Source organism: Pezoporus occidentalis, unplaced genomic scaffold (genome assembly GCF_034315485.1).
Source record: "Pezoporus occidentalis ecotype Australia unplaced genomic scaffold, CSIRO_AGI_Poc_V1 ctg35, whole genome shotgun sequence".
Classification (NCBI taxonomy): Eukaryota; Metazoa; Chordata; class Aves; order Psittaciformes; family Psittacidae; genus Pezoporus; species Pezoporus occidentalis.
Genome location: NW_026915483.1, coordinates 1,135,719 through 1,152,733, shown reverse-complemented (window position 1 = coordinate 1,152,733; position 17,015 = coordinate 1,135,719). Strand labels below are relative to the sequence as shown.

Below are 17,015 nucleotides of genomic sequence, written 5' to 3'. Positions count from 1 at the left end.
TGAATACTCCATAAGATTAAAGAGCAAAACCAGCTGTATGCATTTTCTACATAGGGTTCTCTTCACAAAGCCATAGTTGAAGAAGTAAAAAGAACATGTATACATCCTTGGCCAGTGTCTGGTTTTTGTTCTCCAAGAGCCCAAATGGTTTTGAATGCTTAAAAAGAAAGTACTCCTTGAATGAGTCAGCTCGTAGCACAGACACCAAGAGAGCTGGGTACACCAGTCCCACCAGTGCCAGCACCACAACTCAACTGGTAATCTCCAGCAACTAAAGCACCATAGCCTACAACATCCTGCCCAAGGGCTGTGGAGCCTCCCATTCCATACCAGTTGATCATACGTGTTAATACTGGGAAAAATTACACATCACACCTTTTAACTGAAGACTCAGTTTCCCCAGTTTGAGGGACAGAGTAAGGAGCAGTATCTTCCCAGAGCCATTTCTGGCTTTCTGCAGTCTCAGACAATGGTGCTCACATTGATTTCACAGCATAGAAAGCCAGATACAAGTAACTATAGGCCCTTCAGAGCTACTATCACTTAAGATACAAGCATCTGCATCAGCATCTCATACCGTTATCTCATTCTGAAGTCCTAATCCTCTCATTACCCATTTCTGCAGCTGCTACAAGGCAACGTAGGGTCTGCTTGGGTCACCAGCAAAGTGCTCTCGGCACTGACAGTTGCAATACTTGACATTGAGAGGCATCTTTAAATGTCTGGAATATTACGCTTTGTAAAGTAGCATACATCACACAAGGGAGGGCCAGCCAGAAAGGTCTGGATCTGGTAGACATTTCAATTGCATATTTCTGTAGGATTTCAGGTTTTATTTTGTGTTTGTTTGTTTAAACAGCTTTCATATTTACAAAAATACTTTCACACTACCAGCACCTAAAATCCTGAAGTACTGTCTGTTGCCATTATGGCTTATTAGAAACACAGTGAGTTCTGTGGCAATTATAAGGATGTGCTAAAAATCACTTCAAACTTGTCCGTTCAGTGGTTAGTCTAACAGAAAGATTATTGTGCAAAGAAAAGACTGCACTGAAGCACATTAGGGATCCACACCTACTTCTGACTGTGCCTATTCCACGTTCCTGTTACACTGCAACTAATGCGGCCAGTCACAATTTAGGAAGTCTTTGGCAAACTGTAAGACACGATCATGGAATAAATACTTGGCCAAAACATACACACACAGAGAAATCTCCCTAGAAATGTAGTTTGAGATTCCTGAAAAATCCTAAAAAGAACATCTAGGAGATCACAGGCTCTGTTCAGTCTTGCAGTTCCTATTTAAAGACAAGTTACTCTTCCGTTTTCAGTGTTTGCTCACTTCTGAATTTGGTTTAAAGTGCTGCTAGTGTAGACTTAATGAAGTTTCTTCTGAAAGGCTGATTGTGTTTCCTTCTGTGTTTTTGACAGAGCCCATTTAAAACGGGCCTTCTTCATTTAATTATCTAGTTTTTATTTTTTACGGGTTTTATTTCTGAACGGGAATAAATGTTATGGTCAGGACTGTGTCTGTAGACAACAGGCTTATTTTATAAGGCTTAAAAATCCTTTCCTTTGCTATCAGACAGTGAAGCGGGAGCTCCGTCGTGCTGCTCTGCAGCTTTGTCCAGGACACACACAGTACGGGCACTGGACTCAGTCACAAAGACATTATACAAGTTACAGACATGACGTTTACCCGACTCCTGATCAATAACTAACATTTATCCTCTCTAAACACTCGGGCCTCAGAAAAGGCGTATTACCAGGCAGTGGATGGTAATGCTATAGATTGCTTATGAGAATTCCCCAGAGATTAAACCAGCTCCTGAACCATCCATCCTCCACAAAAGCATGGAGCAGCAGAAGGGTTTCCTACAGGCCACAGAGGATTTGCTCTGAAAGCACAGTGTAGGACAGATATCTTGTGGAAGGTAAAGACTTGAGGGCTCCTTGCAATACAGCTGTGTGGTTTTCCTACCTGGGGGTGGAAAAAGGGTAAAAACTGGCTGGCTGCTTCCAGACCTCTCCACACCACCTGAGGATTTATCACAGAACACTCAAGTCCAAAAACACAAAAGCACTGCAAGCAGGCAGGCACAGCCGTAAACTTGAGGGGCCTCTGCTGCTATAAATCAGTGCAGATCAACTGAAATCAATATAAAGCCATAATTCAGCCTAACGTAGGCCCATCAGAGACATGGGCATGCTGGTCAATATTGGGGTTCAACACATGGCTGTCCACCGAGGTCTGGCAGAAGCTGCTCTGGTCTAATTTACTCCCACTGGCAAATTCCCTTAGAAGACGCTTCAGATTCACCAGCACACAGTCTAGCATAACTTTCTCCATTGCCTGTAATTGCTGGGGCTGGGCCAGCAGATGTTGTACAGCTAACCAGAGGGGAGCTGGCCTAACCAAGTGAGGATAGGGAAGAGAAGCAGCCTACCAGATAATGTCTGTAGAAGAGCTTGGAAACCATGGACAAGGCTAATTGCTTACTGCAGAGTAAAGTTTCTGCTCTCTGTAGGCTCATCTGATGTCGACTTCCTAGTCACGTCCAAAACCCTACCCATAGGACAAACGTTGTTAGCACATAAACGGCTTAGCCAAGCCCCGCTAAGGGTTCTTGGGAAATATTCTGGGGAATGAAGAAGCAAGGAGAAAGAAACAGATAACATGATCATCCTCCTCACTGTGCTCAGCTAGAAACAAACATCCGTCTGGCATCTGGGCTCTGCTACCCACCATTTATTCCCATCTTCGACCTAAACACAGAAGCTTGGCATTTTCATTACCTCTGGTCCCTCAGTGAGCAAACAGGGAAAAAAAGACATCAGATAAGAAAGGCTGAACTGGCTGAAAGCCCCACATGGGGCTGGAAGGATCCAAGTGAGGGAAGAGAAACTCCTACATATAAAAAAGCCATGACAAAGCAGCAGCCTGTAGAAACATCTAATTTCTTACAGAGCATGGCTCCTTCTCCCACCTAACTGCTCATGTTAATTTCCTCCCTTACTCACAGAGATGCAGGCTGTACTGAGCCTTCTGCAGGACACAGCAGCAACGCTGGAAAATTCCTTTAGAAATAACTCTTTCCCAACACTCTACTTGCCTTTGCATTTTCCCCTCTCAAACACAACCCCAACCGCTGCCTGCATCTCAGGATTCACACTCAGCATATGGCCCTGCTCTCCTGCTCCCGTGCCCTCTGCATGGGGCCCAGTGGGGCAGAGCTGCTCCTCCTTTCAGGCACAGACAACAACATGGCTCAGGAGGACACCAGATCTCCATCCACTTCAGGCTGGGCTTGTTCAGATGCAATATAAGCACAACCTACACAGTCAGAGCATGCAGTACCTAGGGCTGTTTGCTCACACCTGTATTTCATGTCACAAAACTTTTAGAGAAGACCCAAGTTCTGCAGCTGGAACACCTGGTCCCAAATCACAGTCCCTCCAAATGGCATTCAGGTCACTGCTCTAACAGCAGCCTGACAAAGCATCCAGATAAAATAATATTATATCCTCTTCTGGTTTGAGAAGTGCTAGTAAATATCTCATTTCCACCTTTTCCATCTCCTAATGTACTCCTTTTTATCAGCAACAGTGACAAAAAGGTTCTAATTAGATAGCACTAATCAGGTAGAATCACATGTGATTGACAGCTGAAAAGTCACTACCTGCTCTCTGAAAAACAGGCTATTTTCCTCCCAGAAGCAGGAGATTTATCAACAGACAAAAGGATGCAAAACCCCAAAATGTAAGGTATAATTACACATCAGGAATATATATTTTATGTTGACATAAATCTAAAAGGATTCATGGGCGGTAAAAGCTTTTATGGAGGGGTGAACAAGTGATGTTACTCGTAAAGGAAGAACATCACAAAAACGGAATAAGGAAAACTGTCTATGCATAAACCGCTGTGTGGTGGGTTTGTTTGGTTTGGGGGTGTTCCTCTCCTTTTATTTTTAAACCAGGACTGGAAAGGAAGTCCAGTAATTCAAGCATAGGGTTTTGACACATACAACAACAAAATAATTCCAATAGTGTTTTACCCTCTTTAAAAACATTACCATTTAACTGCCTAAAATGAATATTTCAAACATTTTACAGTAACAGACACAAAACGAACCTGCCAAGTGGCACCTGTAGCATTTTACACAGGACAGCAAATAGGAACAGGCCATTCATTCCAACATACAAATTGTCCCTCTATTTGCTTATTTCTACTCTTCATGAATGTGGGCTCTTAAAATCTTAAGATGTTATTAAGCTGCGGTATGAAAGTTTATCTCGTGGCAATATTTGTCCATCACAAAAAGTGGTCATCTGTCCCATATGACCAAAATCCTTAGATTTCTTTTACTTGTGGGACCTCATTCGCAGATGAGACAGCTTGCATTTTGAGATCTAACAGAGAAAACTTCTCACATCTGATAGTTTGATTATTAATGGAAAAAAAAAATCTAAGCTCACCTGTAATCATTTATTTCCAACGAGATTTATGGTCTGCATAATAGAGGGGAGCTGGCAGTCAAAAAACAACATTCGCCTGTTTATCTGGTATCAGTATTCAGGCTTCTTAGAACGTAATATTTTTCCTTCAGTTAAAACCAGGCCTGCACAACATTCCTCTTGGACAAGCACCAAACGTTTGAAATGCATCTCAGAACTTCCAAAATAGCACACACAAACTCATTACGATGCTCAAAATCTTCATAAAAGCTTTCTAGATATTAGGTATTTTTCCAGAGCCAACATAACCATTAATAAACCCAACAACTTGGAATCACGTTAACAACTTCAAATACAGACCTGATACTCTCTAGACCTGAACCAACTGTCAAACCATACAAAGACATCATTCTGAAGTATATTTTGATTTGGGGCATTTAAAAATTGAGCAGATACATCAGGTTTTCCATAAGACTTTTATGAGCAGTGGGACAAACAATAAAGCACCTGCCAACATCCTACCTTCTGAGCATCGCACCCTGGTGCTATGCTGCACAGACATGGCTCAGTGCCATCATTATACACTACCAGAAAAACACATGCACACAAAGAAGTAAGTGTAAAATACGTATGTTATTTTACCTGGATGTATTATATGGATTCTTAGTCTTCCTAGAACCTTGACAGAGTAAGCAAAGGGTGAGCTTGGGAATGTACTGACTGGACAAGGAGAGTACAGAAAAGTCTGTGGGAATAATCCTTTTAAAGGCTGAGTTAAAAAACTTAAAGATGACAGAGAGGAAGCAGAGTTATAAGGCAAATCCTACAGGTAAATGCAGGAACACAAGAAAGGAGAGGATGTGTGTGGAGGGAGTTTGTAAGGAAGTTAGCAGAAGAAAATACATTGTAAAACTAATTTAAGCTATTTCTAAGCATAGCAGTAACAAGAAGCAAGTAAACAAGTTGATTTGGAGCACATTTCAAGTTTCAGTCCTCTGAAGAAGTCAACTCACCCGAGTATGCCCAATAAGGATCCCCCGAAGCTTTTCGCCTCCGTATCTGCACAGAACTACCATGTCTGTTTTCATGCAGAGAGCCAACATAACCTTCAGTCAGAGCTGGGAAGGGGAGAAGGAAAGATCATTAGGAATGTGATATTTACTCCCTGGAGTTTTCATTGTGAAGCTTAAACTTTTCCTAAGCAAAACCTACAGACTTTGCATTGTTTAAAAAAAAAAAAACTAACACACATATTCATCACCTGTGAAAACCCACCACCCAAAGATGATTCACAGCAGAGAGGACTCACTGATGCCATTATTCTGATCTGGCACAGGCATGCATAAATCCAGTAATATGCATAAGGACATTCTGATATACACAAACGATTATGAACAATGACTTTTGACCAGACTTTCTCTGTCTAGACCCAAAGGCACCTTACTTTGCTAGTGACTATCAAAGTACCAGCTGTAATCCAATGCAGAAATTAGTAAGATCCTGAAAAGAACAATGCAAGCAGGTAGAATATGCTGCTATAGTGTTAACCTGGTTATCATAACCGCACCTATTTTAAACCACATCTTAAAATCCCAAGTACAACAGCTCCACTGAGGACAGCACGAATCTCCTCCACGTACAGCCTTCAGATCTTTGTAAAACATAACAAGCTAGAATGAACTAAATTCATCATCCAAACCAGGAAAGAATGCATCCTACACTGCATCCCAGGGTTTTCCTTTTATACATCAGTATGTATTTGTTTTCCTGTAGAGAAATGCATAGCTTCCATGAAAACTTGGGTTGTTTGGAGATTTCATGTGCAAATGTTGCTTATTGCTTCCATGCATCTGACTGAACCAAACTGGAGATGTGTGTATAAAAAAATGTCAATAGAAAGTATGTAATAAATTCAAGTACTGTCCTCAGAGCACCAAAGCTAAAAACTTCTGTGCTACAATAAATGCGAAGAACCAGTAAGCACCAACTGGCTCTGTGGAAATTTAATTCCAACTGATCCCAAACCACCTATTTGATCCGGAAGAAACTAGCTGTGTAATTCAAATTAAAACTTCAGGAAGCCACGTAAAGCACTGCTACCTGTATGGAGTCACGAAGCACTGAATTCCCTTCTATTCCCAGGTCAAGTACAACTGGGCTGAAACAAAGCTTGTAACAGGACTTCATGGAACAGCATGCACCACTAACTCAGAATTTGGCTTTATTTCCCTTTAGAAAAGCTTCTGGGTGGCATCTCCTTTGTGCTACAGTAGCTGCGTCAGAGGGCTGTCAAGCTAAACAGCTCTATAGACAACCTTCACTCTGCAGTGTGGATAATGGGTTTCTGCAGATTTGGAATCCTGAAGTGGAAGGAAAAGTCATGCAATCTCAGGAATGCCATTACAGGTTTGCCCCTGCCAGATTTTCTCTTGTGCGAGCAAAGGTACTAATTGTGAAATTTATTATGAGCCTCTGATTCGAATGACTTTTCCAAGAATTAGAATTCCTTGGCAACTCTCTAAATGTTAATTCACTCCAGGCTGCAAACTAGAAATGCTGGAACACGTCATGCTACCAGGGTTTGCAGGCAACGCTATAGCACATTTTTTCATCCTCTGATTTGCACTAACGTATCTACCAGTTTGGGAGGCAACAGGTGCTCAACAGGAAACAACAGGTAACAGATACGGAGACCCAAACCTTCCTGAATGAAAAACACTCAAAATCAAATAAAACTGAGAAAATCTCAGCTAAGATCAGAAACCATAAAATTCCAAGGAAGGGAACACAGAAATAACTGGGTGGGTGGCTGTAAAGGCTATCAGAAAAAGTGGTGTGATTATTCACTTCAAAAACACATGCGCTGAGAAACAGACCTGAATTCCCTCGTTATCACAGTATGAAAGACAACAGCAGCTTTCTTCCAAGCATCCTCCTCATAGAGGAAGAAAACAGTTGTGGGTTTTTTGCTACCCAGAGAACAGAATCTTGGTTCTGCAGGCAGAACAAAGATTTGACCGGGCCTCCTCCAAGGAATAAGGTACTTCTGCAGGAGCTCAGTGAGCTCCTCTGTGTGCTTACCATTAGAAGAAAGAAACTATATCTAAATAATCTATATCTGTTGAAGGCGAAAAGGCTCCGAGTCAGCACAAAACATCTGAAGTTTTAAAACCCTTTGTACTTCTAGCTTGAGCCATCAAAAAGCCACATGGCAACCATGGTATGACTATGAATCATGCCATTGATTTCCAGTATCCTCTGTGCAGAAAACTAAATTATGCAAATCCAAGCCTTTATGAATGCCTAACTTTAATGTGAAATTGAATATTTGCTTCAGTCAGCATCTTAATTATGCAATTACAAACCTGACATCCTTGTCAAAATATGCACTTTCAGTTTTCTGCACAGACACTCAATAGATTTGTACATTTATCTATACTAATAAACGGTGAAGAGCCACACTGTACACAGATTTATTTCCACCAAAAAGGATGTTATAAACCAAGAGGAGAGCTCAAGTATTTGTCAAGAGAACTGTGGGAAGGAACCTGCTGGCTGTACCAGTAAATATCTTCTGTAGTACTGAAAAAGAAACAAATTGGAACATCCTGTTCCAAGCAAAATCCCGCATCACTGTTGGGCAGCCCAACATTCATGTCAATAGCCCCCTAACACACGTGCAATAATTCAGTCGGCATTAGCAATTCAGAGAAGACATATGTTTATTGGAGTGCTGCACCAACTCTGAGAAAAGGATGATAGGTCAAGATCTCTGGTCATGCTGTGAACTGGAAAGGTAATGGTCTATCTCTATCAAAAATCATGACACCACCTTCTTCCCTAAGCTGGTTCAGTTCTCCTCTCCATGGAGAGGCCACACATTTGTGTGGGGCCACACAAATACTGTGAGAAAACACTGTGAGAACAAGTAGCTATCGTTGGCAATATCTTTGACTGGTGAAGTCATCAGGAAACCAGGCACAATCTCATGGTGCTTTTGTTCTGCAGTGTTAACTGGGGTCAATGGGCTCCTGAAGAAGTACAAGGTTCAGAACATAGCATTAACGTGGCTTCTCAGATAAAGGTTTGGAACAGCCAAAGCATTCAAGTCATTTCAAAGAACAAAGTGCTTCATGTATCAAAACCATCTGATGTTTCAGGCAGAACCATTACTTCTGCCAGATTTGAGGGGGGGATTGGGAATGTATCTTCCAACCAAAATAACACACCACCACCAGTGAAAGTTTAATGGGCATCTCAGTGTTACTGAATATCCTTCCTTCACTGAAAACATTTTGTTCAGCTCCAGCCATTAGAGTGCACTTATTTTTTATGAAATGCTCCAATTCTACAGTTTCAAGGGACTTGAACTCAACTGACACCTTCCAGTGTTCCCAACATCCAAATCAGTTTTGGAGGAAACATTTTAGGAAGTTAAGTTATACAAGCACCAATCGCTACAGTTTTCCACAAGTCTCCTCCAGCTGGGAGGCAGTTAATAGCTGAAGAACAAGGAGCAGCCAAGTGCTTTCCTGCTCCACTCCTTCAATAACTGGATGCTGGAGAAAAGCCAGCAATTGGACAGGCTGGTCTGGCACAGTGCAGACACAGGGAAGCTCCTCTCTTCTGGAAGCCCTGGAAAAGTTGGGGAAGTGAAAATCGGGACAATAGGAGAGGCAGGATCATGATCCAGGAAGGCTCAAAATGGAACAGCCAAATTAGAGGGGTGGGGTGGATTATGGGTACACACACACTGAGCAGGAGGCAGCAAGAAGGGACAGCAGTAGCCCTTGCCCTACAGGGTTGCATTTAATACATCACACCAGTGCTGATGACAGAGGAGTAATGAATACCGTAATATATGGTCTGAGACTTGCAGATACACGATTAAAAGAGAAGGGACCAATTTTACACTCAGATACACAAGCGTGAAATTAAATCCTGATCAACTCCTCTGGCTGCTGGTACAGCGTTGGTCCCTACGGAGCGCGACACGTGCAGTCAGTCGAGTCTGTGCTGTGTCTACCAGAACTGCTGCTGCAAAGAAGAGAGCATCCTTCAAAGCTAACATGGAGAAATCTCTTACACAAAATTTCATATAATTTTAATGGGTCCTGAACACTACATGATTTCAGATGATGTGGTAAATGAATCAGCCCATGCCGCAGATCTGCAGACAGCAAAAGCAATGTAGTGCTGGGATACGCCTTAGCATTCCGATCAGCTTTCCATTCATTCTGTCTCAACATATTAACTTTCCAATAAAAATTATTTGATAAGTGCCCTCAAAGGTATGATAAGATAATTCCTGCCTGAATACCTTACTGGTATTCATAGTTCACATGAAAACACAAAATTTTATCCCCAATCTACCTTAAATATAAAGCTATTATACCATTCAGAGAGATTATCCCCTTGGCATTAGTGTTTAAAAGGTATCAAGCCATCAGCTATGCAAGAAAAATCCTTAAGGTCAATACTTAATGTCTGAATGGTGAAATCATTAGCTATGATGGTAGATTAACCAGATTGCGCGCCAAACTCAGATTCTTTTAAGCCTTCTTTGAAGACAAGGGTTGCACACAAATCTGTTCTCAGCTGCTCCGATTAAAACAGTACAAAGTCAAAGGTACGCACACTGCCCATCTCATAATCATTCCTTGCCACACTTGCCACAGTGGACCACACTAGCAGCCAAATCAGTTTTAGTCCTAGTCCCAGATGCAGACACACTATTTAATTGATGTGGTTCAACCAGGTGCTGCTGCTGGAAAATAAGACAGCCTTTGGAAAGAAGGGACTTGACCATTGGAATCCAGAGTAATGTCACACTGTGAAAACACTTGAAGCAGGGAGGTTAAAAAATAAGGTCTTGTTAAGAGAGTAGCAAAAGAACCCACCAAGGGAAGGTGAGCAGTTAGTTCTTTATCAAATCAATGCCTGTAAATGGAAACTTCTCAAAACCAAGAAAGCCCCTATCTTCTTGCAGGACTGCACAACACTGCATTTTAAAAGGAGGAGGGAGCACAGACACATTACCTGAAGGGCTTTCATATCATCTCTTAAATGGGGTTTAAGGGATCAGTGAGCCAAGACACTCAGCCATCTGCAAGCCTAAAGCTTCAAGCAAGCCTCATGGAAAAAAAAAGCAGCATCTTTATCTAGGTGCATTTACTGTATTTTTAATTGGACTGTGCTAAAGAGAAGCAGATAAGCTGAAGAAACTGCAGTGCTATGCACTGTAACACACGCTCTGCTGAAAGCAGTTCAGGCTTCTGGGCAATTTCTTAGAATAAGTGTTGTCAAAAGGGCCAGAAGTGAGAAAGAGAGGAGGCGAAAAAACCCAAAACCCTGATAGGAAATGGATTTATAATATTGAACAATTAACATAAATAATGGTTAAATTCATCTCTCCAAGCTCTTTCACAGACCACTTCCTAAACAAAACTAGGCTATTTGCCTTAAATATTTTACCACCCTTTGACAGCAAATAAATCTAGAAATATTTCAGGCGCAGCTAATCCATTTTGATAGTGCATTACTTTTAAACAGGCTCTTCAGCCACGGATTTCCATATTTTGCAGATTATTTTATATCTTGCCAAAGAAAGATGAAAGTTAAAGCAACATATGGTGGTCAGACAGCATCAACAAATTATATTCTGAATGAGACTTCTTCCTTTGATTATGCTGCAGAGATTTCTTCTGATTATCAGATAAAAGACAAAATCTATTCTCCTATGAATGCATATGCAATTTTTCACAGCTTTCCATTAATATAATGTGGGAGTTACAGATAAGTTTCTTGTAAGTGAAATAACAGACACCCAGATGCTTAATCTGCCAAGGTACAGATATCCCTTTCCCAGATGACAGTCACCTAAGCAGTCCCTTAATTCCACAGCTCTATTCCTAAAAATGACATGGGGACTTTCCACTCCATTCATTCTCTGTTGTTCACGTGTCCAACAAATGATGTGGTAACACCGCAAATCCTCAGAACAAGAACGTAAGTGCAGAGCACAGCAGGCCTTTACAGGAACTAACCAGCAGACTGCAATTTGAAGATGAAGAACAGTCCAGGGAACACGCTGTAGAACTGTGGGGATTAAATTAACCAGTGGAATTAAAAGCCCTTATCCCAAACAGAAACACCCAGTCAGTAGGTGCATTAACCCTTGGTAACCTGTTGAGTTCAAAGCCAGCAAGTTAAGCATAACGAAATCTTCTATTGCTCCGAGGCATCAATACAATCCAAGTCTCAAAGCACTAGGGCTGATGTAGACAACCAACAGAAAACAGGTTTTCAGTGCAGTTCTTTCTGTACATCACAAGGGATGGAGTTTAAGGGTGACGGGAAAGCGTCTTCCTTAGAAGAAATCTTACTGGCAACCCAGCATAAGGACACACAAGTGTACCACAATACCCAATGCTACCAGCATTTCTCCAGCAGAGCAAATGCGCTCCCAAGGAAAAGCAGTTTCCTCAGCCATGAGGTCCCATGAATCCTTCTATCAGCCTGCCTGGCTTTATAAGCAAGGTTAGCAAGCTCATTAGTAAGACAGTGAGGCAACTTCAAGTTGCATTAATGATGCTCCATCAAGGGGACTCAGAAAAAGAAGCCTGGGAGGCCAGGAAGAGACAGATGCTGCCGGATGATTAGAAGGGCTTGATTTTGTGTTTTTACGGCTTATACTCTGCTAGTATCAGCTGTGCAAGATATGACAGATAGCTGGTGAATTTGGACCAGCTGGTGAATTTGGACCACTGAAGTCAACTGGCATCACCTGCAGTGCTTCTGCTAGGAATGAGCAAAGTCAGCCAGATAACCTACAGTGCCAACAACTTCCATCTCAAGATAAACACACACAAATTAAAACAACTGCAACATCACCCCTTCCAGGAGGACAGGGACCTGTAGGAGAACTTCTGCCAGAGCACCTGGGGAATACCCTTAGGCTAAGGGATCTCAGACTGCAGTAAGTGAACTCAAATCTACCCACAGGTTAGTAACACCTCATGAAAAAAAAAAAGAAACCAAAAACCACCCCACTCTGTTATTTCTTCCACTGGGAAAATGCAGAAAAGGTGAGCAGAAGAAAACCACCCAGACAACTGCACACATCCTTCATGATGGAGGGGCTATGGTTCACGTCACACTGCTGACAACGTGTGATGGTGACAGCCAAACAAACCAAGTCTGAGGACCCCAGCTCCAGGAACACACATCCCCCATTACAGAGAACTGCAAGCACATCAAACCCAGCTGTGTTTGATCCAAATACATCTTTATCCTACTGAACTCTTCCCCGACTCTTCCCTGCACCCAGAAATCCACTCCATTTACCTTCAAGATAAATTTTTCAAGCAGACTGGCATTCTAGGCTTCTAAGTTGAGATACCTTAGAAAAGACTAATGCACATTAAATGGTAAAAGTTGCACCTGTTTTAGGCAGTTGTGATTTGGGTAGACAGACAAGAAAATAATTGGGAGCACCTGAAAACTGTAACCTTAAAAACTCTTGGTCTGTGCATCCTTCACAGTCAGTCTCCTGTTAACCCTCATTATCTGCATTTCTTAAAAGGAAGAATCCTCATCCTTGTTCATCACCTCTCCGTGCTGTACTTCACAAGGGTCCTGTCACCTCGGAATTTTATGCATAACAATGCGTGATGCAGACACAGAAAGAAAACTTCAGAGCAGAGGGCCATAAGCAAGGCTGACTTCCACAGGAAAGCTAATGCTCTCTAAGCCAGCGCTGGCTGAATCACAGCAGGTATTACGGAGAAAACAGATAAACTTGGTTCTCCAGCATCTGGGGGGGTAGCCTGGTCAGAGTGAACCATGGCAATGAAAACTCAGTTACTGGGGTAAAACGGCTGTTCATACAGCCAGCTCCAACGTCTGTGTTGTTTGCCTAAGGGAAGGCTTGAAGTCAAGCTTGGACAAACTAGAATCCAGAAACACCAGTGTATTTGGGCAGAAGAATCTATTGGCACAGGCACACTGAGAATGGGCCATCTTGGTTTCTTCATTCATGTCATGGTTTATGCATGTATAATGCAAACTCATATGTACGGTGAATTAACAATACCTAAAGGAGTTTTATTTCATTTTTTGCCTTATTCCATGTACCCTAAACCTTAACAGGTTTATAACAGGCAACACCATGGCTGGAACCACCTCTTATCCTCAGGTGGTTGCAGCATACATAGTGTTAAAAGAGCAGCCTCTGACTAGCAAATAAATGTGATCTTAATGGAGTACTTTCAATTCTTTGTTTAATGCACCATCATACCAATTTCATTTCACTAAACCCAGTAACATTCACAAAACCACACAAACTCATGTAAAATCATCAGTCCCACCTCTCTGCTCTGGAAATAATCTGCCTGTATCCGCTGCCAGTATTTGTTCTAGTGCAGCCTCATTACATTTTCAAAACAGATTTCCCTAAATAACAGAACATGAAGTATCTTGGTAAGAAAAACATTTACTACACTCATCTAAATAAACACAGCAAGGACACTGTGATGCAGACCTGCTCTGTGCATAACTTTTGTCCACCTGGGCTGCCCTCTTGTCAGACACTTTTCTACTTCCCCATAGGTAGCCTTCAATTTCATTTACTCATGTCATCACCCCATTAAAACCACCTTTGTGGTATCAGTATCAGTAAAGAGAAGCATGTATCTACACACAAGGGCCTTCTGTGCTCAACTTCAACAGTCTCCATCTAGAGATTCTGCACTTGCATAAGATCATGCCAGATCTCTCCTGGGGAAGAATTCAGCATCTACACTGCATGGAGTCCCTGCCCCAAGGCACACCCCTTCAAACTCACCTGCCTCCAACACGGAAGGAGCAGCAAGCCCAGCATTCATTCAGCAGGAAAAGCAGGGCACAGTGCCGATTTCATTCACATGGAGAACGGCGAGGCACTTTATGAAGCCAATGGAGCTGCTCCCACTGCATGGCATGAGATCAAACTTGCCCCATTATAAAGCCTTCAGAGACAGGGGCTCTGTCAGCTAATAAAAATCCCTCATTCTTTATATAAAATGATTTTTTTAACCCGTGTCCTTTGGCCCATTTAACAATTTATTGACTGTGGGAAATAAAGTGAGGCCACGTGAATCTCTTCCTGGTTATTTGGTTCAGGCTCTCAAATTAATGCAGAAGGTGGAAAGCTCAATAAAGAACTATTTAAGAAAAGAAAGGAGAAATGCACTAGTCCCACTGTGACATATCTTCCTCTCAGTTTGCAGTCAGGTCTCACCATCTATAGCTGCAGTCTCTGGGAGGAAAGATGGAAGGGCATAAACCAGCATGCTCCCCCAGATTGAGCAGAAATAACTTGAGATTTGTATCACTCTGCACTGAAACAGATCAGTAGAGCTCAGGTAGCCAGATTTAGTGCCTCTAGCATGTGACAGAAATTCTAGCCAGATGCACAAAACTTATTTTAGGATAAAACTTGAAAGCTGAGTAGAACAAAGCAAACAAGCATTCATTTTTATTTGTGTGAAAATGTATTTAATTTGGCTTCTGATCGACAAAACAGGCTTTTTTTAATCTTTTTTTTTAGGCTGACAGCTTGCATTACATACAGATTTTGTAGCAAAGGGTTTCATCCACATTTATTTCCCAAAATACAAATCTAAAGTGAAAACTGAGATAAATAGAGAATTTTTTGTGCTGACTGAACAAGTTGTTACTCAGGGATATATGCCCCAAAAAACATGACCTACCATTTAAAGAACTCTCTCCTTCCAAGCTAGTTCCATTGTTCAAAGGGAAAAAGATACTATAAATACTACAGAGCTGATCTGTAAAATGAGTCTAACTTCCACCTTTGCTGTGCAGTTTACCATTAGTTTTTCACCCAGGCAAGAAGTTTTCTGGATATTTCCCAGCAGGAGGGCCTGATGCTGTTCAGGATCCAAAAGCAATACTTGGCTCCTTGGCCATTTGTCTCCAGAGAATGCAATAAAGATCTCGACACAAAATCTCATACTACTAAGAGCAAAAGCACTAAGGCCTTTGGCAGCAAGAACAGAAATAAGCAGTAATAGAGCTCAGATGAAGTAAATAGATAAAAACGGCCTGCACTGGTGCACACTTTGTAATCATACAGCGATGGTATGCAGCACGGCCTGAAAAGGCACAGGGTCACTGTTCTTTCCTATACAACCCATTTAACCATCTGGAGGACAAAGCTAACGCCACAGTAAATGTAAATGATACTAAACCAAGAGAAAGAGAAGCAGGCAAGAATGCCTCAAAAATATTCAGCTGTCTGGCAAGCTCAGCGAAATGGGCTGATGTAAGTGAGACATTCCACTGAAGATAGATGTAAGGCTATGCAGTTGGGGAGAAATAATAATCAGTGCAGGAATGAAGTGAAAGACTGCTGTTTAGAAAGCAGTAATGCAGAAAGACTTGAGCATTAGGGTGGATAATGAATTAGATGAAAGTTCATGCTGCAATACCACTGCAGAAAAAGGCAATTGCTATCCTGGGGCACATGCACAGAGATACTGGAAGCAATAACTCAGTTTTAGACAGTCTTTGGCAAGACTGTCACTGCAGTGCCACATGCTGTTTGAGGCCCATTACTCAAAAGGAAAAGAAAAAAAAAGAAAGAAAGAAAGAAAGAAAAAAATAATCAATCTTTTTACCAAAAATCTAAGACCTGGGGCAAGGGAGGGAGGGACAATGGGGGATGACACACAACTCATGGAATAAATCAAACCATCCTTAACACCAACCTTGTGCCCTGCTCTGGCCTGGACAGCATGACCCATGCTCATATGCTCAAATCTCAAATGCTCCACTCTACTCTTCAACCCTTGTTTCATACCTCAATTTTCATAACAAGCCTCATAAAGAGTTAGATTTTTAGAGCACTCATAAGTGTTGATCTTCAGACAAGAAGTGCTCTCACGGCACAAGAGTGAAAGAGGAAGAGATTAAGAGCTCCATAAGGAACAAAGAGATGCTTTCACCTCATGGCAGGCATGGTGAGAGCTCAACTATACACCATCTTTTAGGCAGGGGCAGGCTTGAGAAGAGATGCTCAGTGCATACAAGTGCTGGGAGCAACTCATGCTTTGCTTGAGTGGCAGATCAGTTCTGGCTGAGCACAGAGACCATAGCTTAAGTGATCATCAGTAGAGAGGCAAACAGCCCACCTGAGCAATTTGAACAGTCCCACACTGCCAGGCCAACAAGAGTGAAGTCAGCTCTGCAGGGCAGAGGAAAGCTAGAGAGATGCACACTCAGTGCCCAAGCATTCACTTCCCCTAGAGCTCTACTTCTCAGCAAGGCTCAGGCACAGAAACTCACCCCCCTCCCATTCCATCCCCAACCATTCTGCAAAACTCCCCAGTTTCCAGTGTCACTAATCCTACAGTCATTACAAGCACTTAAATTACACAACAAAAGCACTGTGCTGTGGAAGATGGATCATAAGAATCCTCACAAAGACTTCAGCCCACCTGCAGAAAGCAAGGTTTGTTGAGTGCTGCAGGTTTCTCACTTCCCAGGCAGATTGG

General features: G+C 42.1%; 1 protein-coding gene across 2 annotated transcripts in view; it reads right to left on the bottom strand.

The window, feature by feature from the left end:
* The window catches only part of PTPRG (protein tyrosine phosphatase receptor type G), a 416,775-nt gene that overhangs the window by 322,595 nt on the left and 77,165 nt on the right, over nucleotides 1-17,015 (bottom strand). For both annotated transcript variants that reach the window (XM_062630206.1, XM_062630207.1), the window contains exon 3: nucleotides 5,472-5,576. In XM_062630206.1, the coding sequence (XP_062486190.1) occupies nucleotides 5,472-5,576 (105 nt within the window). The remainder of the gene's footprint in view (nucleotides 1-5,471; nucleotides 5,577-17,015) is intronic.